This window comes from Zingiber officinale, chromosome 6A, assembly GCF_018446385.1.
Source record: "Zingiber officinale cultivar Zhangliang chromosome 6A, Zo_v1.1, whole genome shotgun sequence".
Lineage (NCBI taxonomy): Eukaryota > Viridiplantae > Streptophyta > Magnoliopsida > Zingiberales > Zingiberaceae > Zingiber > Zingiber officinale.
The window spans coordinates 147,365,085-147,391,091 of NC_055997.1; the positions used below are offsets into that span (position 1 = coordinate 147,365,085).

Sequence of the window (26,007 nt, forward strand, 5' to 3'; positions counted from 1 at the left end):
TAAGTGGTATTGTCCGAATCGAATTAATTCTCAATCGAATAGAGTAGGATATATTTAGATTTTTTTTAAAAAAAATAAAATTGATTAAATAATGGATAATTGGGTATGAAGAATTTAAAATTCGGGTAGGAGATAATTTAATAAAATCTTACTCATGTCTCATCCGAATATCTGATTAATAATAAATTTATTTATTTTTATTTTATCAATAATAATAAATAAATAAATAAAATTATTATTATGGAGGATATATGAGGATGGATGTCTTATGTCTAATCCTTTAATAGCTACGTTACGTTGAAGATGAGGATGGAAATTAAATAGTATGATACACGTGGTAAAATAGTATAATACACGAAGATAAATATGAAATATATAAAATATGATCAAATGCAATTCATCGTTGTCATCACTAGATAAGAGGGAGACCTTTTGCATGCGACAGGTTTTTTAGGCTACGTTTGATAGACTACGTTTAATTGGATATAATATAATCTAATTTGTAATGTAATATAATATGTAATTTTAATTATATTACTATATTTGTAATATAATATATATAATTTTTTATTACAAGATGATTATATTTTTTTATTTGATATTTATTATTTTTTATAATTAGTAATATAATTCATATTATTATAAAATGATAAAAATATCCTGTGACTTCTACCGATGGTTGATGCATCTCTGTCGGAGCTGCGAATTCATTTATAAATTACAAATGAAATAAAAAAACTGCACCTAACGAATTCCTTTTTAAAAAAAATTTATTGACCATTTTTATCATTAATGTGGAAGGAATCATCGAGTTGGCGTCGCATGTCCATGAATACTAGTTAGTCCGGCTGAGCTTGTTCGGGTCAGACTAGTCCTCCCGAGTTCATTTTTCAAGAAGAGTACAGTTCAAGTTAGGCTACGTTGTGATGATCTCGGATCAGATTGGACGGTTCTTACCAAGCTAATTTAAGGGCCGTTTAGTTCTTTCCTAAGAATAGGAATCAGAATGAAATTATAGTATTATAGAATAGAAATGAGTATGAATATGGATATCACTCTTAAAAGTAATATTTAGTTAATTGAATATTTTCTATTGGAATAAAATCAAAATTTCTTTTTTTACCCTTAAAGGAAAATAAGAGAAAAAAATAGATGTGAGGGAAAGTATGATGAAATAAAATGAGATGAAAAAGAATGAAGACAGAGAAAGTGAGATGAGAGAAAATGAGGAAAGAGAATATGATGGGAGAGAGCATGATGATAGAAGATGCGAGAGAAAATACAATGAGAGAGAATGAAGAGAGAGAAAGTGTAATGAGAAAAAAATGAGGAGAGAGAATGTGATGGGAAAGATTAAGGAGAGAGAATGTGTGATGAGAGAGAAAATGTGATGAGAAAAAATAAGCGAATGTGATGAGAGATAATGAGGAGAGAGAAAGTATGATGAGAGAGAAAATATGTTAAGAAAAAGGAAGAGAGTGTGATGAGAGAGATTGAGAAGAGAGAAAGTGTGATGAGATAGAAAGCATGATGAGAGAAAATGTATGATGAGAAAAAAAAAGAGTGTGATGTGAAAAATTGAGGAGAGAGAAAGTGTGTGTGATGAGAAAAAAAAAAGGAAGAGAGTGTGATGGAAGGGATTAAAGAGAGAGAAAGTGTAATGAGAAAAAAAAGAGGAAAGAAAGTGTGATGAGAGAGATTTAGGGGAGAGAAAGTAGGTGATAAAATGAGGAGAGAGAATAAGGAGAGAGTGAGTGATATGAAAGGAAAATTAAATAAATATATTTTGATATTTGATATTAAGGGAGAAATTTTAGTTTTGGGTCATGAGTATTTTTGAAATAAGGGAATATTTTGATTGTTGAAAATATAATAATGACTCATTGAAGGGGGGAGATATGGGCATGAGTCATTACCCAATTATAAGGATTCATTCCCTTATTTGTATTTCCATTTCTATAATCTAAACATCAACAATGACAATCAATAATTATTTTTCTCATTCCCCACTCTTATTCCCCTAAACCAAACACCCCCTTAATAAGATGATTGATAGGAGAATTAAAGAGTCACCTGTTATAGGAAAGATAACCATTTCCAGAGCCCATAATAATAATAATAATAATAATAATTGATACGGAGCATAATGGTAAGGTCTAGTCAAGGAGACATGACAGTCAGAAGTCAAGGGGACGTGACAGTCAGAAGTTAAGGGGACGTGACAGTTAAAAGTCAAGGGGACATGACAGTCAAAAGTCAAAGGAATGTGGTAGTCAGAAAATAAGGAGAGGTGACAGTCGATATACGAAACGGGACCACCCAGGGTCATCTGGTGTATGAAGCTAGAGCGGGGCCTACCGGTCCGACCAGGTATGCGGCAGGAAGTGCGGTCAGGACCAAACCTGACCTGGCTTTACCGATTAGGGGGTGTCAAGCTAGCCTATGTAAGCAAACTTATCACCCTCCGAGGGTCGAAGTCATAAAGTCCTGCAGAAGGGGACTCTGATGGCGCCCTCCCACTCGACCAATCTATTCATCAGCACTCAACAGATCAGCCAGGGTTGTTTCAATCGCACCCGAACGGAATAGAAGGCTACGCGATAACAGGTCAGGGAATCGTAACCACCTGTCAGAGAATATCTGTTGTATGTCAGGGAATATTCTAGCGGTTGGGATCATCTACAAGTAAAACCTTCCTCCGGTCTATAGGAAAAGACCACGTGTCGTTCACCACTCGACAAGTCCTGACACCCGACATGCTCTGACAGGGGTCAGTCTCCAGAAGGCACGTATTGTCATATAAAAAGGGGCGTTATCTCCCTTGCACAAGTACGCTCACTCGTACACTTGTCTACTTTTCTTCTTCCTTCATACACTGTTCTTTGGGAAAAAAGTACCTAACTTGAGTGTCGGAGGGCCTGCTCCTGGGACTTTTTCCCTGGTTCTTGGTCTCTAACATTTCGTGTGCTTGTCTGAGTGTGTGCAGAGGTCTGATACTGTCCGCCTAGGCCCAGCAGTTCTTCAGGGCCACATGGGGATCCGTTCTCTGAAGCTCGTGCAATCGCAGCATCATTGTCTCCTCCTCATCAATGCCAACGATATTTCATCCGATCTTCGTTTGACTCATACTTCGGACAGAATTAATAATAATAATAATAATAATAATAAATAATAGCACTAATTAAAGAAGGAGATGGGTTAGATATAAAGATATATCTGTTAGGGACAAAATTGACCCCGACATGAGACAATTCAGCAGGAGTCAATATCTCAAACCAAATCAATCATATTTTTTAAAATTTATACATATAATCCTTAATTAAAAAATATTAACTTAATCAAAATTATTTTAATCCAATTAAAATTATGAAAATATGATTGAAATTATCATAATATTACTATAACAACTATTCAATAACGATTGCTATATTGTTTTAAGTTCAAAGCAAGGAGTGACTAATTAAGTGACTACAATAATGTTTTAACAATAATATTATAATTATTTTGAGCTTATTTTAATTATTTTTATTAAATTTAAATATTTTCTATTAAATTAATAAAGAGTTTTTAATTCAGCGAAGGGTCACGCAGTCAACACAGGCCCCAGGTTACCACTCTTCGATTCGCAAGACACGGACATCGAGCGCACCGGAGGACCCACCCCAACTTCAGAGAGGAGGCACCTTTTGTTATTAGATTAATAGCCGACCAGCAAGGCTTGTTTAATCAAATTGGATTGGGCTTCCAGCTCGTTTTAGCTCTCAAGTGATTTCCCTAAAAGATTCTCTTGCGAGTTGGGACAAAATGGTTCATATCAAGTCCCTCAACTGTCTCTGTGCTTCACTTTGCTCTCCATGTGCCCCACACTGCTCCCCCCATCTCCCTCGTACCTTCACTCACTCCCCTTCCACCGAAACTATTTTCCCTCATTCAGCACAAAAGCTAGTAAACACACTGCTACTTAAAATTATGTCTATTACAGTGGAAGAAGCACTGGTAGGCATGTGAAGGAGAGCAAGGGCACCCTTTCTCTACTTGATTATTATTGGTTTGGTGAAGAAGAATCATAACTAATTGATCTTGCCTTTCTTCACCTTCTTTACTCTGTTAATAATGACAAATACAAAAGTTGCTATAATTTTTTGTTGGAATGCAAGGAAGGTAGTACTATGATTGCTTCAATAGTATTTCAAGATATACATCACCAATAGTTGAGCAGTTCCATTAGTATTAACAATTGGAGTGACTGACATTTATTGATGTAATTGGCAATTTGTGTGGGGAATATTATTATTTTAATGTGAAATGGACAAACAAGTTAGTTGATCAAAAGCTGCCTCAGGATTTCTTTGTTCTTCCTCTTTGAATCCTTCCTTCTCTTGCAAAGATGAAAGATTCCATGTCTGAACTCCAAACCCCTCCTTAAACCCAATTCGATGGCAAAGGCGTCGCCTTTCCTCGCGCGTCCGGCTTTTCTGCCTCTATTGATCCTGCTCGCTCTTGTTTCCGGCGGCGGCGGCGACGCCGGTGGGTCCTTGCGCGGCCTGCTCCGCAGCTACGGCCTCCCCGCCGGGCTCCTCCCCAAGGCTGTCGATTCCTTCGACCTGGACGCTGCCTCTGGCCTCCTCGAGGTCCGGCTCCGCGGCGCCTGCTACGCCCGCTACGGCGGCGGCGGCGGAGACCTCGCCTACTTCGACAGCGTGGTGAGCGGCAACCTCAGCTATGGCGCGCTCGGGGAAGTCGTCGGGTGGTCGCAGGAGGAGCTCTTCCTGTGGTTCCCGGTGAAGGGCATCCTCGTCGACGATCCCGCCTCCGGCGTCATCCTCTTCGACATCGGCATGGCCCACAAGCAGCTTTCCGCGTCGGTCTTCGAGGATCCGCCGGACTGCCAGCCGGACGCCGAGGCGATCTCGTCGGAGAAGGTAAGAGAACCTTAGTCAAAAATCAAAATTAAAGATCGAATCTCGACCCAACTCCAGAAAACTCCTCTTTCCCGATCAGAATTTGGCATTTTCTCCTCCCAAATTCCAGTTTCAGAGCCGCCCTCTGCTCGCATCAATTTTGTGCTACAGTTCCAGATTTAACTGACCATGCATCGAGTAACAATGATTTAACTGATCACTCAACGCAAAACCTCACCATATCTCTCAATCGTTTCAATCTTCGCCTTGCAGAGCTAGCTCGACGGCCGGAGGAGAGATAGATTCCGGCAGCGTTGACAATAATAACTAGATCCCCCCTACAACTCCAGAATCTTGTCAGCGTACTCGTCCTTCCACTGCAATCTTTCATGTGCCATTGTTGGAGTAGCAGAATTCAACGTGGTCTCCTTCTTCCCTTGTCTTCCTTTCCACATGCGTGATAGTGTACAAACAAATTTAAAGCTAGCTCCGTTTGGTTGAAATATATAAATTTCGTTGGTTTTGCTTGCTTGGCTCATTGGGATCCAATTAACACTGTTTGCTGTTTTAATTTAGGGGTGTCTATGGACTTCTCGATCGAAGTTTCTTCGGATTAGATGCAAGAAAAGGTTTACGTATAAAAGTAGAGGGTTGGAGGTTGAGGAATGGACCATTTTCAGAAAAAAAAAAAAAAAAGTTAAAAAAGTAGACTCTCTTTTTTCTTGGCAATCGGCTAATTGTTCAATTAATAAGATTTGAGTTTGCAGTGGCATGCAAGAACATTTAATATGGCTTTATTGGCAGCGCCTGACCCGGAGTAGATTGTGCAGTCGCAATAATGGAGGTGAGGACGAGAAATAACAAATGTCTCGATGACAAAATGTCTCTTACCGAAGAAAAATAAAATGAAAATGCACCTGCGGGACGGGCAGATGGTCAAGGTGTTACTATCAAAAAATTTAAAGGTCAATTCTACAATGGTAACGGTTTAAAAAGTAAAAAAGTCATTTATGATTTACCACTCTATAAATCAATATCCAAAATTAACATATGACTTTTTCATCATTAAAATAATATAAATAAAATGACACCTAATATTTAATAAAATTGTTAAATAGACATCCTTTCGTTATTTATGAAAATATTTTTATTTTTAATATTATTATAACCACTACAATTAATTAGTACAACGAATATTAATAACTACTACCATACCATACCATACTCTAGTTTAGTTGTTGGGCATAGTATAAATGGTGGATGTAGGTAGTGTACGTCAGGGTCAAAGTCTCAGCTGACGAGACGATCAAAGGATAGAATTACAAGTTGGACAATAGCAAGCCTCGATAGTGATCAAGAACTAGGCTCACGGGTCAGACACAGCTAAGGACTGAGCCTACAGGTCAGGCAAAGGCTAGGAAAGGAAAGCCTCTGACGCCGAACAGGCCTAGCGTACAGGTCGGAACGTACAAGGCATGGATAACTGACGACAGAAGCAAGTCGGAATACAGACTCGGCGTACAGGTCGGGACGTACGAGCCATGGATAACAGTAAATAGATGCGGGTCGGAATACAAACCTAGCGTGCAGGTCGGAACGTATAAGTCATGGATAATGGCGGAGAGAAGCAGGTCGGGATACAGACTTAGCGTACAGGTCGGAACGTACAGGCCATGGATAACGGCGGACAGAAGCAGGTCGGGATACAGACCTGACGTGCAGGTCGGAACGTACAAGTCATGGATAACAGCGGACGGAAGTAGGTCGGGATACAGACCTGGCGTACAGGTCGGAACGTACAGACCATGGATAACAGCGGACGGAAGCAGGTCGGGATACAAACCTAGCGTACAGGTCGGAACTTACAGGCCATGGATAATAGCAGACAGAAGCAGGTCAGGATACAGACCTGTCATACAGGTCAGAACGTACAGGTCATGGATAACGACGGACAGAAGCAGGTCGGGATATAGACCTGGCGTACAGGTCGGAACGTACAGGCCATGGATAACAGCGGACGGAAGCAGATCGAGATACAGACCTGGCGTACAGGTTGGAACGTACGGGTCATGGATAACAGCGGACGGAAGCAGGTCGGGATACAGACCTAGCGTACAGGTCGGAACGTACAGGCTATGGATAACAGCAGACATACCACGGAATACAGACCTAGCGTCCAGGCACTACAGGACAAACAAGCCAAGGAATCGTAACTGTCTGTCAGAGAATAATCAGTGTGTCAGGGAATATGCTAACAGTCGAGGCTCATCACTCCTTTGGTTATGTCGCCAGCCTATGAGGAGGTGTCGCGTGTCATTCACCGCCAGACAAAACCTGACAGCCGACATTCCCTGACACTCGCCAAACCCCAGAAACATCCGTTACAGTATAAAAATAGATGTTTTGTCCCTTATGCAGGTACGCTTACTCGTCATTTCTCACTAGTCTTTACTTTTCGTCATTTCTCTGTGTTTTCTGGGAAAAAAGTACCTGATTTGAACGTCGGAGGGCCTGATTCGGGGACTTTTTCCCTGGTTTCTGATCTCTAACGACTCGTGGGCTCGTCTGAGTGTGCGCAGAGCCGTAGTGTCATTATCCTGGTCGTCTCCCTTCGTCATCCGCCCGTGCGAATCTTTCTGAGGGGTGCAAGGTAGATCAGACGCCGCGACGACTATCCGTCAACTTCCAGTACATCAATTCTCGCCTTCATCCGACTCAGCTTCCAGACGGGATCAATCCGGTATGGAAGTAACGGTCTTGTTGATCGGAGGAAAAAAAAAAGCGATGAGCTAAGTAGGAAAATGGATTCAGTGCCTCCCTTTTCTCCACGCATGTGAAAAAGTAAGTCCATAGAATATTAAGACAACAATAAGAGAAGAGGTCCTTGACATAAATCCTCTGATATTCATGACAGCAGATGATCGAATGCAAAATAAAGAGGAATTACAGTAAACTTGAGTGAGTGTAATAGAGAGAAATCCTATGCTTTGGTAAGTAAGCGTATAAAATGTATCTCTAACGAACAGAACACCTTCCTTTTTATATCATTTTCGATAACCTCACAATAACGAGGCGACAAAGAATATTTGATGTCATAAGATGTCGGATAATGGAAGATGTACAGTCTGACATTTGTATAGTTATTCTTCGAGAAATCTTCTATTATATGTATATGAGCAGTCTCGTATAATCTTCGCAATAATGATAGAAGTTGTATAGTTACCTTCATAATAAGGTTCCATTAAATGCATATGTTGTAACCGAAGAAAATTATCTGACAGATAGTTGTTATTCTGACAAATTGTTGGATTCTCTGATAATATTGTCTCTTGGATTATAACTTGGACGGATACTTAGAAGAACGAGGTATCTCGACTGTCTCTATGTCTGACTAGCTTTGTAATGAGAATAACCTTATATAATTTCGCTTTGAAGAGGAAGTTGAATCCCGTAAGTATGACCGGTCATAAGCCTGATTAGTAATATGCTCATAGGTTCATGCTGAAGATATGATAAGTAATGAGGAGTAAAGTCCTGCAGGTCTGGTCAACTCTGACCAATCGACTATATAATGGGAGACTGACTATTCGATAACAAGGCGCTCAGACTTATAGGTATGATTGACCTTGTGACGATCTGATTTATACTAGAGATTGTACTACACTGTAGGACGACATTTATAAGCTGAAAGTAATACTACAAAAGTGGAGAACTGAACCTCATATACTCAATCAACTTCGGGGTTGTTCGGGTTTAATTTGTATATTTTGGCACTAAATAAAGAAATAGGTCTTTAAGCTCGCCCGAGTACATGGACGTTCGACCATATATTGAGAGTGAAGACCCATCTTAGATAGATAAGCCTAGTCGACCTTAGGCCGACTGGATATATAACATAATTATATTGTGCGGGTCATAATTTTGAGTGGCCCTTATGTCGACCTTGTTCACAAGTTGAGCATTGGATCCTTCAAGCATGACTGACCTTTAGACTGACCATCCTTATATTGAAGGCCTTAGCGCCGAGTGAGGAGCTAAGTCCTGATGAGGGTGATGCGTTCGCTGCCATGTCACCTGGACTTTAATTGCCGCCTCATCTTAACTTTGACTTCCACGTCACTTCTGGGTCCACTCGTAACATCCTATATCACTAACCTCCCCTTCAAGTCGATCTACTCGAAATAGGCCGATTGACTATAGACCCGAGTCCTATCATAGTCCGATCGCCCAACTTATTGGTCCAACCGAAAAAACATAATCCGACTGTCCAACCATGTTCTTGCTTGCACTTTAAATATTGCGATTAGCTTTTATCTTGGAAAGATGCATACTGATCCTGTTCGAACGCTGAATCAACGGACGCTGGGCACGTGGTGCTCTCCTAACTACTGACGTGGATCTTCGACCGGTCGTACGGACCTCCGGCGAACCTACAAGGAAGTCGGGCCGGGAAGGGTTCCTGGCGACGACCCTCCGACGCTCAAGTCAGGCAAGTTGACAACAAAGAGGTGACTTCGAATATCAAAGAACGCGTACCTCTGGTGAAGTATGAGGGCCTTTATATAGGGGTGTGGAGAAGCGAGTGCACACCTACCGAGGTGTACACGTGTCCTTTCCCATATCGTAGTATGGGCTTGTCAGAGGAGCTTACCTGACACCATACTGCTACAGTCCGAGCACGTCTCTGATGGGACAGCGGAACCCTCAATCGTAAGATTCTGAGTATGGCCTGATCGTCGAACATACCCGCTGTCAGAATATGTTCCTCTGTCCTTTTGTCTCTTCTGACCCCGTGCCGAGCGTCCGGCCGATCGGCATGTGCCTTCACGTCCGACCGGTCTTATATGCTGGTCCGCTCGGGAAATTCCCAGTCGTGTGCTTTGTGGAATGTTCACAGTGTTGCTATTTTATGTCTTCGGCCAAGCGGGCTACCCGATCGGCCCGGCGACCTTGTTCCCCATGAGCGTCGGAGACCCGACTCCCCGTCGGGTTACTTTCGATTCTGATGAGACCCCGTCCGGCCGGCCGGTCTCCCCTTCTCCGGTCGTCCGTTCGACCCTTTGACTTCCACGTGGCATTGACTTCTCTCAGAGTGGGGTCCTTGCTCTTACCGCCGGATCACATACCATGCTTTTGGCAAACCATCTAATGCGCTAATGATGCGTGGAAAGATATTTTGCAGCGTAACGATGTGATTATCTTGTACATCATAAATATCCATTTATGGGTAAGCACCACGTGTCCTACTATCTTATTCTTTGAAGCGACAACTGATGCACACCTTTCGGTATAGACCAACAATACTCCCTTCTTTGTAATCCAAGGATTACTAGTGAGTAGACAGTTTTGATCGAACAGTTGAGATTTGGAAAGTAGCTCATGACTTTTATTTAAAACCCCTAAGTGAAGAGGAAATCAATCACTTGTGATTCATCTTCTTTGACCTTCTCTCCGGTGATCTCCACCAACAACCTTCTTATACCCGGTGCTAGTAAGTTTGTTCCTTGATCTTCCTATGTTTTCCTCATATTTCCTCATGGCACAAGAAACATTCGCTCCTTGGTATACCTTCACTCAGTCTGATTTTGATAATTCTAATCGAGAGGTGTTTCACCTTCAATACTAAATTCTCAAAGACTATAATATCTGCATTCCAACTCCCCAAGATCATTCTCATCGGCCTTCTCCCTGCTATATGACTTTCTTTAAAGATCAAATTTTAGCCGATTTATGCTTTCCCATCCCCTCTTTTCTTTTTGAGATAAGTCACTACTTCCACCTTCCCCTTCAGTAGCTTGCCCTAAACTCATTCGACACTATGTGCGAGATATTCATTTTGTTCTGTATGACATTTTCGTGACTCCCCACAACTTCCATTATTTTGTTTACCCTAAAAAATTAGAGTGGGGGGGGGGGGGTGGTTTCTATTTCAATCTCGCCTCAAGGCAGTGTTCCTTAAGGAGCAATCTTCTTCAAATAAGGGATGAAAATCCCACTAAGTTCGTTTCCTGGCTTGCTGCATGGCAATCTACGCTTTCACCCATTCCAGATATTGGGAACTTTAAACAAAATTCAGCCTTCGTTTCTTAGTACTCGAAGAAGCTGAACGACGTATGATCCCGTCCGGAAGCTAAGTCGGATGGACCGTCGGGTGAGGTGGATGAAATGTTGACGAAGTCGCGACGTCTCGGAGGGGGGTGTGCTGAGATGGCTTCCGTGTTGACCAAGTCTTTAAAAGTCCTCTGGTCAACACTACCTGTAGCCAGCAACCGGATTGACCCGACCCCCGGTACCCCGATACTCGAGGCAGATCCAACGAATATATGAGTACAAGATTAAACCATAAAATAATGATATGTGCATAGAATATGAACAGAGAACGTACCCTGGCCCAGGAGGGCGCCCTCGGATGGGACGCGACTCAAGTTATCGCGACTCGGAAGAGTAGCCAACTCCCGATCAGGATGGAGAGCTAGATCTGACGACAAGAAGTCGAACTTGGCACGGAACCGAAAGACGAGCTGCAGGTCGGGAAATAATAGCGACACGCAGGCCGGGATAAGGCACCGACACGCAGACCGGGATACGACACCAGCAAGCAGGCAGAGACACTAAATCGGCGTGTAGGCCGGGACATGACTTCGACATACAGGCCAAAATGAAACACCGGTACGCAGACTGGGAAAACAACAAGAGCGGAATACGGATAGATTAGTGACGCCAAACAATAACTAAGGCACGAAGGCTGAAGCACCACCACACACGAAGCTGGAACGAGATAACGGCACGGAGGCCGGCACACAACGAAACGGAATCGGAGCCAGGACGAAATCGATGTAAGGACGACCGACACGTGGATTGTTGGCGCGCGGGGGCTGCTAGTCAGATAGATTACAGCGCGTGGAGGCGTGACGAGTCGAAGGAGGCGCCGGCAAGCAAGGCCGCGATGCCCGATGATTGTCGGCTAGCGGGGCTGCTGCGTAAGGACGGGGAAAGAGGGGAGGGTTTTATTCCGACGATGATAGGCATAAACGGCGGCTTGCACGAGAGCGAGAAGAGGGGTGGCTCGACTCCGACGAGAGGGTGAAAGGAAATGGAGAGGCGGCGAGTCAGTGGTGGTGTCGCGAAGAGGAGAAGGAGACGAGGAAGAGGAGGCGCGGCGGCTAGCTGTCGCGAAGGCAACATTCCGTTCGTGGCGACGACGGTGTGTCCAGCGGGAGAGGAGAGGAAGAAGAAAGCAGTGGCTGCCCTTGCGCGGAGAAGAGGGAGAGGAAGAAAGGTGGCGGTCAGCGGTGAGGAGAAGGAGAGGAGCAGAGGTGAAGGCCGGCGGTCGGCGTCGACGCCGGCGAGGATCGTGAGAGGGAGGACGTTTTCCGGTGGCGGCGACGCAAATCCACGAAGAAGCCGCCTAAAACCAAAACGTCGCCTCCTCCATGCGTTCTACAGTCTCCTCTTCTTAAAACCCTACCCATGCTTTTACCAAATTACCCCTCACTTTTCCCCTAATCTCTCCTCTGCCCTAAACCGTATTCACATCACAAGCCTCCCCCTAAAGTCTAGTTGAAGGAGACGCAAGTCCAACTGACTAGACCCATCCAAATGAAACACAGAATCACTACTGAATGCAGAGCCATATCTCAGGTCTGTCACATAGCGTCGAACGAGTAGCTGTGGACGACGGGTACCTGGCAAAGCGACGAAAAGAATAACCGCCGACCGAGCGACAAAAGACATATCGAGCAAGTGTCGAAAGAGCAATCTGGCGAATGTCGAGCAATATCGAGCGGGCAATTGGGCGATGCTAAGCAGAGCGATCGAGCGATTGCTAAGCGAGAATTAAAAAATAAGTACCAACCTGGCGATGAATGCAGGGCCCAGTGACTAGTGAGACACGAGCAACGAGTGTGTGACAGAACGACGAAAGAGACGCAGACGACAGTAGGGGCAAAACGACGAGTGAGCGGCAAACCATAACTGTCGACCAGGATATGAATCTTGAATAGAACGACAACCAACCCAGAATTCGATCGAACATCTGAAGGGTACCCGAGCAATAGGACGATCGAACGATCTGACCTGGCTATCAAAAAATGCTGAGCGAGTCGAAAGACGATGGGTGAGCGATATCAAACGAGCGACCGAGAAAATGTTGTTCGAGCAACAGTAGATCCCCTGAGTCGAATGGATCGTCGGGTGAGGTGGATAAAATGTTGACGAAGTCGCGACGTCTCGGAGGGGGTGTGCGCTGAGATGACTTCCTTGTTGACCATGTCTTCAAAAGTCCTCTGGTCAACGCTACCTGCAACCAGCAACCGGATTGACCCGACCCCCGCTACCCCGATACTCGAAGCAGATCCAACGAATATATGAGTATAAGATTAAGCCATAAAATAATGAAATATGCATAGAATATGAACGGAGAACGTACCCTGGCCTAGGGGGGCACCCTCGGATGGGACGTGGCTCGAGTTATCGCGACCCGGAAGAGTAGCCGACTCCCGATCAGGATGGAGAGCTAGATTTGACGACAAGAAGCCGAACGCGACACGGAACCGGAAGACGAGCTGTAGGTCGGGAAATAATAACGACACGCAGGCCGGGATAAGGCACCGACACGCAGACCGGGATACGACACCGGCACGCAGGTCGAGACACAGAATCGGTGTGTAGCCCGGGACATGACTTCGGCATACAAGGCAAAATGAAATATCGGTATGCAGACCGGGAAAACAACAAGAGCGGAATACGAATAGATCAGTGACGCCAAACAATAACCAAGGCACGAAGGCCGAAGCACCACCACACACGAAGCTGGAACGAGATAACGGCACGGAGGTCAGCACACAACGAGACGGAATCAGAGCCGGGACGAAATCGACGTAAGGACGGGGCGGCACGTGGACTGTTGGTGCGTGGGGGCTGCTGGTCAGAGAGGCTACAGCGCGTGGAGGCGTGACAAGTCGAAGGAGGCGCCGGCAAGCAAGGTCGCTGTGCCCAATGACTGCCGGCTAGCGGGGCTGTTGCGTGAGGACGGGGAAAGAGGGGAGGGTTCTGTTCCGACAACGATAGGCCTCAACGGCGGCGTGCACGAGAGCGAGAAGAGGGGTGGCTCGACTCCGGCGAGAGGGTGAAAGGAAATGGAGAGGCGACGAGTCAGTGGTGGCGTCGCGAGGTGGAGAAGGAGACGAGGAAGAGGAGGTGCGGCGGCTAGCTGTCGCGAAGGCAGCATTCCGTTCGTGGCGACGGTGGCGTGTCTAGCGGGAGAGGAGAGGAAGAAGAAAGTAGTGGCTGGCCTTGTGCGGAGAAGAGGGAGAGGAAGAAAGGTGGCGGTCAGCGGTGAGGAGAAGGAGAGGAGCAGAGGCGAAGGCCGGCGGTCGACGTCGACACCGGCGAGGATTGTGAGAGGGAGGATATTTTCCGGTGGCGGTGGCGCAAATCCACGAAGAAGCCACCCAAAACCAAAACGCCTCCTCCTCCATGCATGCTACAGTCTCCTCTTCTTAAAACCCTACCCATGCTTTTACCAAATTACCCCTCACTTTTCCCCTAATCTCTGCTCTGCCCTAAACCGTATTCACATCAACGTACAATTTAAGGTCCCCAAGTTACTGAGAGAGGGTCTGCTTTATTTGTTCGTCCTGTCCAAGTGTCACTTCGTTGTTCCTAAGCCTTACCAACTTGTCCATTATATTATCACTAATTAAGGTGTTTTTTATTTTATACAATGGATCCTTTCTATGAGGCTTTAGTTTCCCAGCACATTCAATTGGAGGATGAAGAGTTTGCTTAGTAGGAGTAATTTCTTTTGTCTGAGCGGGCGCATCAGCCGGCCAACCCTACTAGCGAGGCGTCTGGTAGTTGGACGACCGAATCTAGTGCAACGACTACAATAAAGGAGCTGCCCTTCGATCCTCTTTCGGTCTTCGAAGATTCCCCATCTGATCTGGAGGCACCACTAAAGAGGAGGCATAAGAGACGGCAACTCGACCCTTCGACCCAATTTCCTGAAGGGTGAGCATCTTCAATTGGAGTGCCCAGGGTCGTTTTAATCGATTCGGAGGCCTTAGGCAAATTTTGATTTTTTTTATAAAAATAATATTAATTTATTTTATATACAATTTATTTTTTTAATGAAAAAATTAATTTAAAAGTTATATTTAAGCTTGATAATATATTTTTTTAAAGATAAGATTGTTAAATTATTTTTTTTTATGAGATATTATTGAACATAAATAAAATTTTATTAATTTTAATTTTGAAAATTTTTTTCCAATCACTTTATATTAAGAAATATTATTAGTAGTATCCAATATGCTATTTGTGTATAAAAAATATATTTTTTTAATATTTCAAGTATTGATTTTATTTTGGATTTATTATTTATATTTTTTCTAAAGTATTAATTTCTAAGAAAAATTTAAGTGATTTTTCATTTAAATTTTTAATTAATTTTTTTGAGTTTTTATTTTTAATATTAATAATAAATCTATAGTTCAGATTTTTGATTAAATAATATATTTTTAAAATCCGGAATCAATTTGATGTTTTAAAAAATAATATACTATTTTATATTAAATCGAATGAATAAAATTTTGTCTTTTGAGCGTTGGGCGTATTGATAAGAGAGGAGAAAGACTCCAAGTGAGTGAAAAAGGACATAAGAACACCTATAAGAAAATAAAAGGGTATTATTAGGATATATATATTTTTAAAGATTAAAGTGGAAAAAAAAAGAATCAATTGGGGTTTTAAAAAAATTATATATATATTCCGGCCTTGAGCCGGCATTGGGAGTGCTTTCACCTCATCTCATACCAGTTCAGGAGGAAATTTCAGCCCATCTTTCGAGTGGACTTTGTCCGCTGTTTCCTCTAATGGTCCAGCCCGAGAGCTCACCTCTCAGTCGGGCGACTCTCCAGTTTCCATCTCGCGTTCATCGTCTGCTCTTCTACCCCTTTTGCTGAGGTGCAGCTTGCTGAAACTTTTTTCAATGAGCTAACATGCCTCTATCAATTTTCAACGGTCTGTTTCGACTATATCTTCTCCTCACGGACAGCGTCATATATGTTGTAAGATATTAAGGTCAATGGAGGGCCTAAACTTTAGTTGTTTCTCACTTTTATAAAACACAAATCTTAGGAGGGCCCATGCGGAAGATCTTCTAGGATCGCTATTCAAGTCAACTGTCTGATAAGAACAGATTTTATCTCAATTGTCGATACTCTTTGCAAAACTGACATTTTCAAATCTCATAGACTTATGTCCTTGCCGAGACATCATTACTCGGCAGAAGTTGCAGAACTTGTTCTTCAAAATTGCTCGTGAGCGTGATGTCTCTTCTTCCTCAGAGTACATACAGTAGGTAATCAAACAGAGGCGACAGCAGCATCATGTCGATGAAAAAGACAGAACCTTGAAGCATCTGGACAAGCATAGCGTTGCCGTTTTGATTTCTCTGGGGAAAAGTGACACGAGTAATAAATACAAATCTGACTGCGTGCCTACAATCCAACGATTCTGTGACCTTCTTTCGCTCGAATTGATCCTTGAGAAAAAAAAAACAGAAGAAGAAATTTTGACCGATTAATGGCTTCATGCTCTGCAGATCACCACAAAGCATGGAAGCAGAGCCCTCGGGTTCAGCAGGTAGAGCTCCTCGATGTTGGCGTAGAGCCCCACTTTTCCGGCCACCGAGTCGAATCCGGTCTGCCTCGTCAGCTCCTGGTAGTTGTCCAACGGCCTGTGGACTCTCCCGGCGATCACCCTGCACACCAGCAACGCCTTCTTGACGCCGCCGTCCGCGTCCCCCTCGCCGGCGTCGTCGATCGCCCCGAAGGCCCGGCCGCTGGTGGAGGTCGTGAACAAGCCCACCCCGCCGCCCTTGGCCGCGTCCTCCTTCCCGGTCGACGGGAAACCGTGGCGGACGATGCGGCAGACGTCGCACTTGTCGGAGGAACAGAGGGTGGAGGAGCCGCCGGCGCCGAGGCCGCAGGCGATGGTGGTTCCGTGGAACCGCAGCAGCTCGTTGCCGTCGGCGAGGCAGCGCGGGTGCTTCTTCGCCAGCTTGCTCGCCCTCGCCTTCACCGCCTCGCGGTACTCCTCGAAGCCGGCGAGCGTCTTCTGCGTGTTGTGGACCTTGAGGACGCGGTCGATGCGGATGCTGCTGCTCTCCGCCTTCAGCCAGCTCGCTCGGCAGATGATCTCCACGATCTTCCGCGACGAGTCGCCTTCCACCAGCTCAGTCACTGCACGTTCATCAATTCGATGACAAGATCCAACAACTGAAATGCTAATCGATGAACCAACTGCACTGCACTGCACTGCACCTGCGTGCTTGGAGAGGTGGTGCGACTCCAAAGCTTCCAGCTTGCCAAATTGCTCGCCGCACTTGTGGCACGTCAACCCACTGGAAGCCCTCTTCGCTTGCACTGTTGACTCTACTTCGTGGGGAAATCTCTGTTCCAGAACAGCATCATGGTGAGCTCCTCCTCCCCCATCGCCGAGCAGTACAGAGCTGGAAACAGAGGAATCCCCAAAGCACTTCCTCAGAGGAGTGGTGTTGGGTCCGCCCCTGCAGGAAGGGTAGCCAGGGCCGGGCGTGCCCGGGCGGAGAGTGCCCACGTAGGAATGGTGGTGATCGCCGTCCGGGCAGGCGCCGAAGCCTCCGGTGATCCTGAGCTCGCACCTGGAGTTGCTGAGGATGACCTCGTGGGTGATGGGGTTGAGGAACTCGCTGCTGCCGATCGACCGGGGGCTGCAGCTGGGGGGCTTCTCGAGGTGCCTCTTGCTGCCATGGATGACGTCCTTGAGGTTGGCTATGGATCTAGAGCAGCCGGACCTGCCTGGCTTCCTGGTGAGGATATTGCCCAGCTGATGATGGCCGTTCCCCCTGCTCTTGGGGTCGTACACATCGGAGCGGTCGGGCTTGCAGTGGAGCGACTTCTTAAGCGCAAACCACACGGCGCCGGGCATCTTCTCCTTCTCCATCTTCTTCTCCTCTGCTCCGCCTGCTCGCCTCCGCTCCTTCAACGCTCCTCCTCCTGCCATGGCACATCACACGCAACAACAAAGCTTTAATTGGTTCGATTTATCTTCCGTGTAATTAAGACCAACAGGCGTACATAGCAAGAGCAGTGCCAATACCATTTCATGAACGCTTCCATTTACAATCTCCGAGAGAGAGGGAGATGTCTTGGGAAGCCCGAGGCCATTAAGGACGCAATCAAAATCTCTGAGACCTCGCAACACCATGCTTAGAGGTGGAGGAGACCAGCGGCTGCCTTTTCAAGTCCATGGCAGGGAGAAGAAAATCCAAGCGAATGGACCACCGGAATGTGAATGACCTGGCAGAAGAATAGTCTTCTTGGGGGCCCACATGCCTTCCTAATCTGGCTCTGCATCAGCATGGCCCACGAGAGGGCAGTTTTAAGTGATAGAAATCTCTCGTTTAGTTAGGTTTGAGTTTGGAAGCTAATTAAGATTAATAATACACTGGTTAGGCATGGTCAAATAGGTCTTAAGCCATAGATAGAGACAGAAACCAACTTGAAGTTGATTATGATGACTTTCAAGTGCCCATATTAGTTAGATCATTTCATTAATTATGATCTGTCATTCTTCTCGTTGGGTGGAAATCTAGTGCCGGCAATAAATGTGTAACTGCTTCTCGCTTGCAGTTCCAAGTGGTAGTTAATAAGTTCAAAATTGAATTGCCACAGCAGGGAAAGAACTCTCTCAAAGCCATGGCCATGGAAGTTACCAGTGAGTTTGAGACCATAGACTTGGCTTCTTCTCATCAAGACAGCACCAGTAACCAAAGCCCTCAAGTAAATTGCCCTCCCCCAAACGACTGCACCAGAAAAGAAGCGAGTAAATTCATCAAATGGTTGAAGGCCTCAGTCCCATTTCCTCCTTGTTGCAGTCTCCTCTTCCAGTTGGGATCCTACAGTTGTGCGACCAGACTGTATCAAGTCTGGCCAGGGAAAAATGTAGGCAATCCTCTTCAAACTTGATACCCCCCTACAAATGAATACTTTCTTCATTCAATGTTACTCCAGGTATTCTTCTTCCGGGGACACATGATCTGCGGCCCCGACCCGCGAGGCCTCATCTTAACCGTCGTCGCGATCGCCCTCTCCGACTATGTCTTTTGTGCATACACAAATGGCACAGCACATTGTGGATCAATCAGAGCGGCTATCTCCTTGGCGCTCACCGCAATTGTAAGCACTACCAAACACTCCCATTAATTCAATCAGCCACTCTTGAGTACTAGAAGTGGAATATGATCGAACAGGCTATGGCCAATCTGATCTTGGCCAGCACCAAAGACCCCGGAATTGTGGCGAGGAACGAAGCCTCTTCACTGGAAGAACTCGGCATCAGTGTTGGGACAAGGAGCAGGATGGTCAGCATCGGTGGCACCATGGTGAAGATCAAATATTGTAGGATCTGCAAGATTTATCGGCCCCCGAGAAGCTGCCACTGTGCTGTATGTGACAATTGTGTCGAAAAGTTCGATCACCATTGCCCATGGATCAACCAATGCATTGGACTGGTAGCTAGATAGGACTTTTCTCAAAGATGAAAAGATTTGGTAAAACATTGATTTCTGATCCTTCTTTGCAGAGGAATTACAGGTATTACCTGGTGTCTGTATCATCAGCTTTGGTGCTCTTCGTCTACATATTCGCCTTCGCATGGTGGGAGATTAGAAAAAAATGGCTCAACGCTCGCATGGGCTTGCTTCAGTTACTTGGGGACGCACCTCAAACTTTTCTGTTGGCTCTTTTTAGCTTCATGGTGATCTGCTTCCTCGGAGGAATCACCATCTTCCATTCTTATCTTATTGCCTCAAATCAGGCGAGTTTTCTTTGAATATGTTGTATAGATTTCGATGATTACTGAGTGGTTAAATTAATTTATGCAAAATTAAAAAACTCAGACTGCTCGTGAGAATTTTAAGCAGAGGTATTCCCATGCTGCCAATCCTTACGACAAGGGAGTTCTGAGGAACATAAAGGAAGCACTGTTCGCAAGGTTGCCACCTTCTAAGTTGAATTTTAGAGCAGTGGTGGAAGCTGATTGGTGTTCGATCGCAAGATTGCTCGATGGAACTTGTGCAAGCAGAGCACTGGGAGAGGAAACAAATTATTAGATAATCAAGAAGCTTATGCGTTTTCTATTATTGTTTTTTTTTAGATTACGGAGGGAATAGATTTGAAAATTGTATTAGTCTCGAAGTTAATGAATAGATTGCTTAGTTAAAGTATTATCACTTTTTATTCTAATAAATAATGATTGTTGTGCTGGTGCAATTGTATCATAGTATAGTAGGGAGCGCCACTGTTACTTGTCACATAAAGCCTGGGGTGCGTGCTTCTAGGATGAAGTACCCCCTTTCTCAGGTAGTTGCCGAGTTTTGTAGTTTAACATTCTATCACAATATGTGATATTTCTGACATATATAATGATGGACATATAATATTTCTGACGTAATGATCAAGAATCGATTCTTAAGAATTAATGATCTGAGATTTATCCAATCATACGTTTGATGTATGTGTACTTACATGTACCTCCCTCCATATCCATAGGACCGACACTAAGGGGGTCGTTAATACAGCAGATCTACATGTGAAGGAATGGGGTAAATATGAGTATGATAGATTGGTTTGTTGGGATAGAAAATGAAGTTTAAAATGCATATAATTTTTTCATGCCAAAGGGCTGGAAGTTGCATGGAAATCTATGGTGTGGAAGTCGGAAATCATGCCAAAACATCGCTTCACACTATGGATGCTAACTCATGGGAGGTTGATGACAAAGGATAGAATAAAGTCTGAGCCAAACAAGGATTGTGTCATGTGCCAACAACAAGAAGAATCAAATTAACATGTCTTTTTCGAATGCCCGATGGTTCGTGAACATTAGTGCAAGGTGAAGCAATGGTTGAAAATCAAGCACAACTTCAAATCCTTTAAAGAGTTGCATCAAATTTTTTAGAGACATTATAAAAGTGGTTGTAGAAAGTTGAAGGCCCGACATTTAGCCATCTCTAGCTCAATCTATTATATGTGGGAAGCTATAAATAAGTGTCGGTACCAAGGCATTGCACCGGATGTGGATTATCTATTTTGGAAGGTCCAAATACATACCCACTAGTTTGTGGACTTGAAACCTCCTTAAAGCTCATCATTTGCAGGTTGAAGGCCCTGTTGGATGATGTTGAAGGTGTAATGTTGACTGAACATGAAGGAAACAAATGCTACATTGCTAATGTTGCTATTTTGGAGCTTACTGTGCTTGCTGTCCAAAGACTGCACCTGGATTTGGCTTGCATTCAAGGCTTTGGCTTACTGTCCGAATTTTGCATGTGGCTTTGGCTTGCATCCGTGCATGACTTTGTAACTACAATGAGTTTGATCTTGCACGTTTTAGTAGTTTCCTTGATGAAAGTGTGAATGCAAAGTCCAATTGTGGGCTTAAGAATGTGTAATGTTATGTGTGATTTGTGTTTGATTACATGCAAGTGTGATGTGTGCCCACCACATTAGGTGTCATGTGCTCATGTGGTGTTGGTCTTGTGATAAGAGAGAGGGTTGATTGTGGAGTTTACCTCAATTGTTGAGGATTAAACTCTTAATGATTATATGATTTTAACATGCGGTTTGAGAGTCTTACCTGTCAAACCGATTTATATATATATATATATATATATATATATATATATATATATATATATATATACCTATTTCCGTGAAAGAATGGTATAGCATCTCGGTCATGCACTTTTAGCTATGTACTTGTATTTACCTTCCTCCATATCCGTGAGACCGGCTCTAAAGGGGCCACTGATGTGGCGGTTTCATATTTTTTTTGTGAAAGAACGCCGGATTGATAGAACTGGGAGAGAGTAAATTATCTTTTGCCATGTGAAAGAGCTCTAAGCGCCCCTAAGATATAGCACAGATGGTGAGTGCATGACATTTCTGGCGTAATTGCTAGGGGTCGATTTTCAGAAACTCATAACTTAAAATTTACTCCACCATACGCCTAACACCCATGTACCTGCATTTACCTCTCTCCATATCTGTGGGACTGACATTAGGAGGGACGTTAATGTAGCGGATCTACATTTGTGAAAGAGCTCTCAGTCCGACTCTAGGGGCCGCTGATGTGGCGGTTCCATATTTTTGTGAAAGTGCTCTCAGTCGCCCTAGGGCGTAGTGCAGATGGTGGACATATGACATCTCTGGCGTAATGGCTAGGGATTAATTTTTAGGAACTGACGACTTGTTATTTATCCCACTATATGCTTAATATCTATGTACTTCTATTTACTTCCCTCCGTATCTATAGGGTCGACTATCTGTGGGGTTGACACTAGGGGGATCGTTAAAGTAGCGAATATATATATTTTTTTTGTGAAAGTGTTCTCAGATGGTCGACGATCAATTCTCAGGAATTAATGACCTGGGGTTTATCTCACTATGCGCCTAACACCTGTGTACTTACATTTACCTCCATCCATATTTGTGGGGCCGACACTAGGGGGTTGTCAAGGTAGCGGATTTTTTTTTTTTTGGTGAAAGAGCTCTCAATCATGCACCACCACCCTTAAATCGTGAAAGAACTCTCAGTGTCCCCTCGAGGCGATGCAGTAGTTGAGACATGGGGTGTTGCCACATGAGGTCTTGGGGTTGAAGCTCAGAGCGTTCAAGCATGTCTTAGCCACCTGCACTAATAGCTAGTAGTCATCCGTAATTTATCTCCTTGTTGGCCTAGGGACGGGTTGACGGGGACGTTGGGGGCGAGCAAATCACCTTTTTTATCACACGTTAAAGAGCTCTCAGTCACCCCTAGGGCATAGTGCAGATGGTAGGTGCATGGTATCTCTGACGTAATGGTCAGGGGTCGATTATCAGAAACTGACGACGTGGAGTTTACCTCACCATACGCTTAATGCTCGTGTACTAGCATTTACCTCTCTTCATATTCATGGGGTCGACACTAGAAGGTCGTTAAGGTAGCAGATCTATAGGATCGGTGGCGTCGATAGAGGGGGTGAATATATCCATCTTTTCATGTTTGTTCTTTAGTTTGTTCTATCAGAGTTGGTTAGTAACAACAGAAATATAACAATAAAGACACAAAAAAGAGCACCAACAGTTTACTTGGTTCCCAACTCCCTAGGGTTAGTACGTCAAAGGCCTAATCACGGGAGACATCTGTCCTCTAGTTTTTCTCCTTTTCGAAAACCTTTTGAAGGCGAAGAAACCACTTACAATTTGTTTTACAATCACAAATAATATAAAGACTTAGCACGTATGTAAAACAAACCAAACAAAAAGGATGACAGTCGATTCGGAAGTCCTGAGCTTCCCCGGTCGTAGAGCTTTGCAGCATAGGTTTCAGAGTGCATAGTCGATAGTAGTATTAAGAATGGATACTTTGAATGTAAAGCCTTCATCTTCTTTTATAGAGTTGGATCAGATCTTTATCTGGATGACTGGATCAACTCTTATCTGGATGAAGTCTTATTTGGATGAAGTCTTATCTCTATCCACATCATCTGACTTATCCTTATCCTCATTCAAATCATAAAGATGAATCAGATATTTTGTCGCATCATCTTCCATGTCAGCATTTCACAACTCAACAATTTGGACCGAACTTAGACCAAACCACTGGTTCGGTCTATTTCATCCATTTGCATTTGTCTGCTCTCTATTTTTCTTCCATCTCCAGGTTCTTGAAAAAAAAAATCATACAAACACAAACAAGCAACCTAGCATATGTCTCTATGTCTACCTGACCTACTAGGTTTACATTTAGCTTGGAAGTTCAACAACCTAGCTTATATCTATAAGTCTACCTGACCTACTAGGCTTACCTTTAGCTTGGAGGTCTCTTCTCCAAATTTACCACCTAAGCGTCAATCCCTTAGAATCAAGTCACATTCTTGTAAGTCTATCTAATCTATTGGCTTACCTTTTACTTGGAGGTCCCTCCTCCAAGTCTACCACCTAAGGGTCAATCCCTTAGGATCAAGTTTTACTCCTGTCAGTCTACCTGACCTACTAGACTTCATGCTTGGAGTTCACTTCTCCAAAACTTTCCATTACCTAGGGTTACCTCTCTAAGATTTTTCAGTGTCTAGCTTCATTCACTAGGATTTTCACCACCTAGCTTCACTCACTAGGGCCTAGCTTCACTCATTAGGACTTCCACTATCTGGCTTCACTAACCATGACTTCCACCACCTAGCTTCACTAACTAGGGTCTAGCTTCACTCACTAGGACTTCCATTGCCTAGCTTCATTCACCAGGACTTCCTCTTGCCTAACTTCCAGGACTAGTCACTTAGTAGATTTTTCACTTGCTTAACATCTAGTTAGGACTTACCCTTGTCAACCAAGTTTGAACTTTTTCTTACTAGTCATTTAGTCCTGTCTAGACCTCTCTCTTCCAAATATTAAGTTCTATTTGGATCAACCCTTGGTTAAACTGACTAGATACATTGTCAAATATCAAAACCCTGAAAATTGATTGCACCAATAATCTCCCCCTTTTGATATTTTATAATTTTCTTAAGTTAAATATTTGATCTTTAGGATTTTATACCAAAGTTGGGAGTCAAAATATTTTTAACTTAAGGTTACTCTCCTCCTTTGACACACATAAAAAAGATTACCTAAGGTTCCCTTAGTTTTGCACTAATAATTTTGAAAACACTTGAGAAATCTTTATTAAAGCATTTATTTTCAAATATTATTTTTGAAATAGGATCATTTTTGAAAATATCCCTTTTGAAATTACAGTTAAAAAAATACAAGAATTTTTAAAAAGTTTTTAAATACAGGTTTAAAGAATTTTGAAAACTAACTTTGAAAGAATTTTAAAATTTTGGTTAATCTTTCAATCATGACTCCCTCTCAATTTGACACTCTTTTAGGAATCCTTATTAATCACAAGAACACATCCTATGTATCTTAGGAGTTGATCCAAATTAAAAGAACAACTAAAGTATTTTTTAAAATATTTTCTAAATAATTTTTTTAAGGAAAGTATTTTTAAAAGTTTTCAAAAGTGTTTTTAAAAATATTTTCTATATCAAGGGTGTGGATTTTTGACAATAGGAGATAACGCCTTCTGACTCACCTCTTATAAAAATACTTGTCGATATTCAATGCAAAATTTAGAGGGATTCACAAGGTAATGAGGAGGCAAACATGAAGATAATTGAATGATTTGTGGGTGAAAATAATGGGGTTGCTAATGCCTATATCTTCTTCAAACCAAGGGGGTTGGCGGTAATTTGGGCCTCCGTGGTACGGAGGCCAGAGATATGCCAAAGCACTGACTCATTATTTGGGTACTAACACATGAGAAGTTATGGACGGCAGACAGGATGCCTTATGAAGAAAACAAAGCTTGTGTCCTTTGTCGGCAGTGGGAGGAGACAAACAGACTCTTGTTTTTTGAATGCCCATCTCTCGGGCCCTTTGGAAGAAGGTGAGGTGCCGGTTGGAAATTCAACACGAGGTCTAGAAATGGATGAGGTCTTCCAAGTGTTCGGACATCAATACAAAGGGGGAAACAAGAAGATTAAGGCGAGACATCTTAGAGTTCCGAGTATAATCTATATTTTGTGGGAAGTCCGCAATAGATGCCACTGTGAGGGGATGATCCCTGATTTGGAGAGAATGTTTTGCAAAATCCAGATACATGTGTATCGATTTATCGACTTATGAGGGTCGACCTATGCTTGTCGTGGTTTTTTTGTGTGTGTTGGCTGACATGGATGTTGTGTGCTTGATGTGGTTTGGTGTGTGGCCAAACATGTGCTTGATTGTAATATTTTGTGAGTGGGTTTTTGGATGACATGCCTCATGTAGAGGTTGTTGATTTGATGTACCTCATGTAAAGAGGTTGATGGGGTTGTTTCTTTTTGATGTATTATGGTAAACTTCATGTGGAGGCAATGACGTAGCTAAGATTTTTTATCAGGAAGGACAATTTTAAAAAATTCATAAAAGAATAAGGGAATAACTTACTCCTCTTGGAAGACCATTACTTTTGAGAAAAATAAAAAATATAAGAT

At 43.5% G+C, this 26,007-nt stretch overlaps 3 protein-coding genes across 3 annotated transcripts; 2 read left to right on the forward strand and 1 right to left on the reverse strand.

Moving 5' to 3' along the window:
- Window positions 1-4,343: 4,343 nt before the first annotated feature.
- On the forward strand, window positions 4,344-5,439 carry LOC121998595. Its single transcript, XM_042553579.1, has 2 exons — window positions 4,344-4,922; window positions 5,175-5,439. The coding sequence occupies exons 1-2, from the start codon at window positions 4,437-4,439 to the stop codon at window positions 5,178-5,180; spliced, it is 492 nt and encodes a 163-aa protein (XP_042409513.1). The 5' UTR covers window positions 4,344-4,436; the 3' UTR covers window positions 5,181-5,439.
- Window positions 5,440-16,323: 10,884 nt separating this feature from the next.
- Window positions 16,324-18,149, reverse strand: LOC121998596. Its single transcript, XM_042553581.1, has 2 exons — window positions 17,228-18,149; window positions 16,324-17,146 (listed from the first exon to the last, which is right to left on the reverse strand). Exons 1-2 carry the CDS (start codon window positions 17,946-17,948, stop codon window positions 16,494-16,496), a joined length of 1,374 nt encoding a protein of 457 aa, XP_042409515.1. The 5' UTR covers window positions 17,949-18,149; the 3' UTR covers window positions 16,324-16,493.
- Window positions 18,150-18,188: 39 nt separating this feature from the next.
- LOC121998597 (probable protein S-acyltransferase 7) lies at window positions 18,189-20,130 on the forward strand. The gene is made up of 5 exons (XM_042553582.1): window positions 18,189-18,889; window positions 18,959-19,123; window positions 19,198-19,458; window positions 19,530-19,763; window positions 19,846-20,130. The coding sequence occupies exons 1-5, from the start codon at window positions 18,644-18,646 to the stop codon at window positions 20,056-20,058; spliced, it is 1,119 nt and encodes a 372-aa protein (XP_042409516.1). The 5' UTR covers window positions 18,189-18,643; the 3' UTR covers window positions 20,059-20,130.
- The last annotated feature ends 5,877 nt before the right edge of the window (window positions 20,131-26,007 follow it).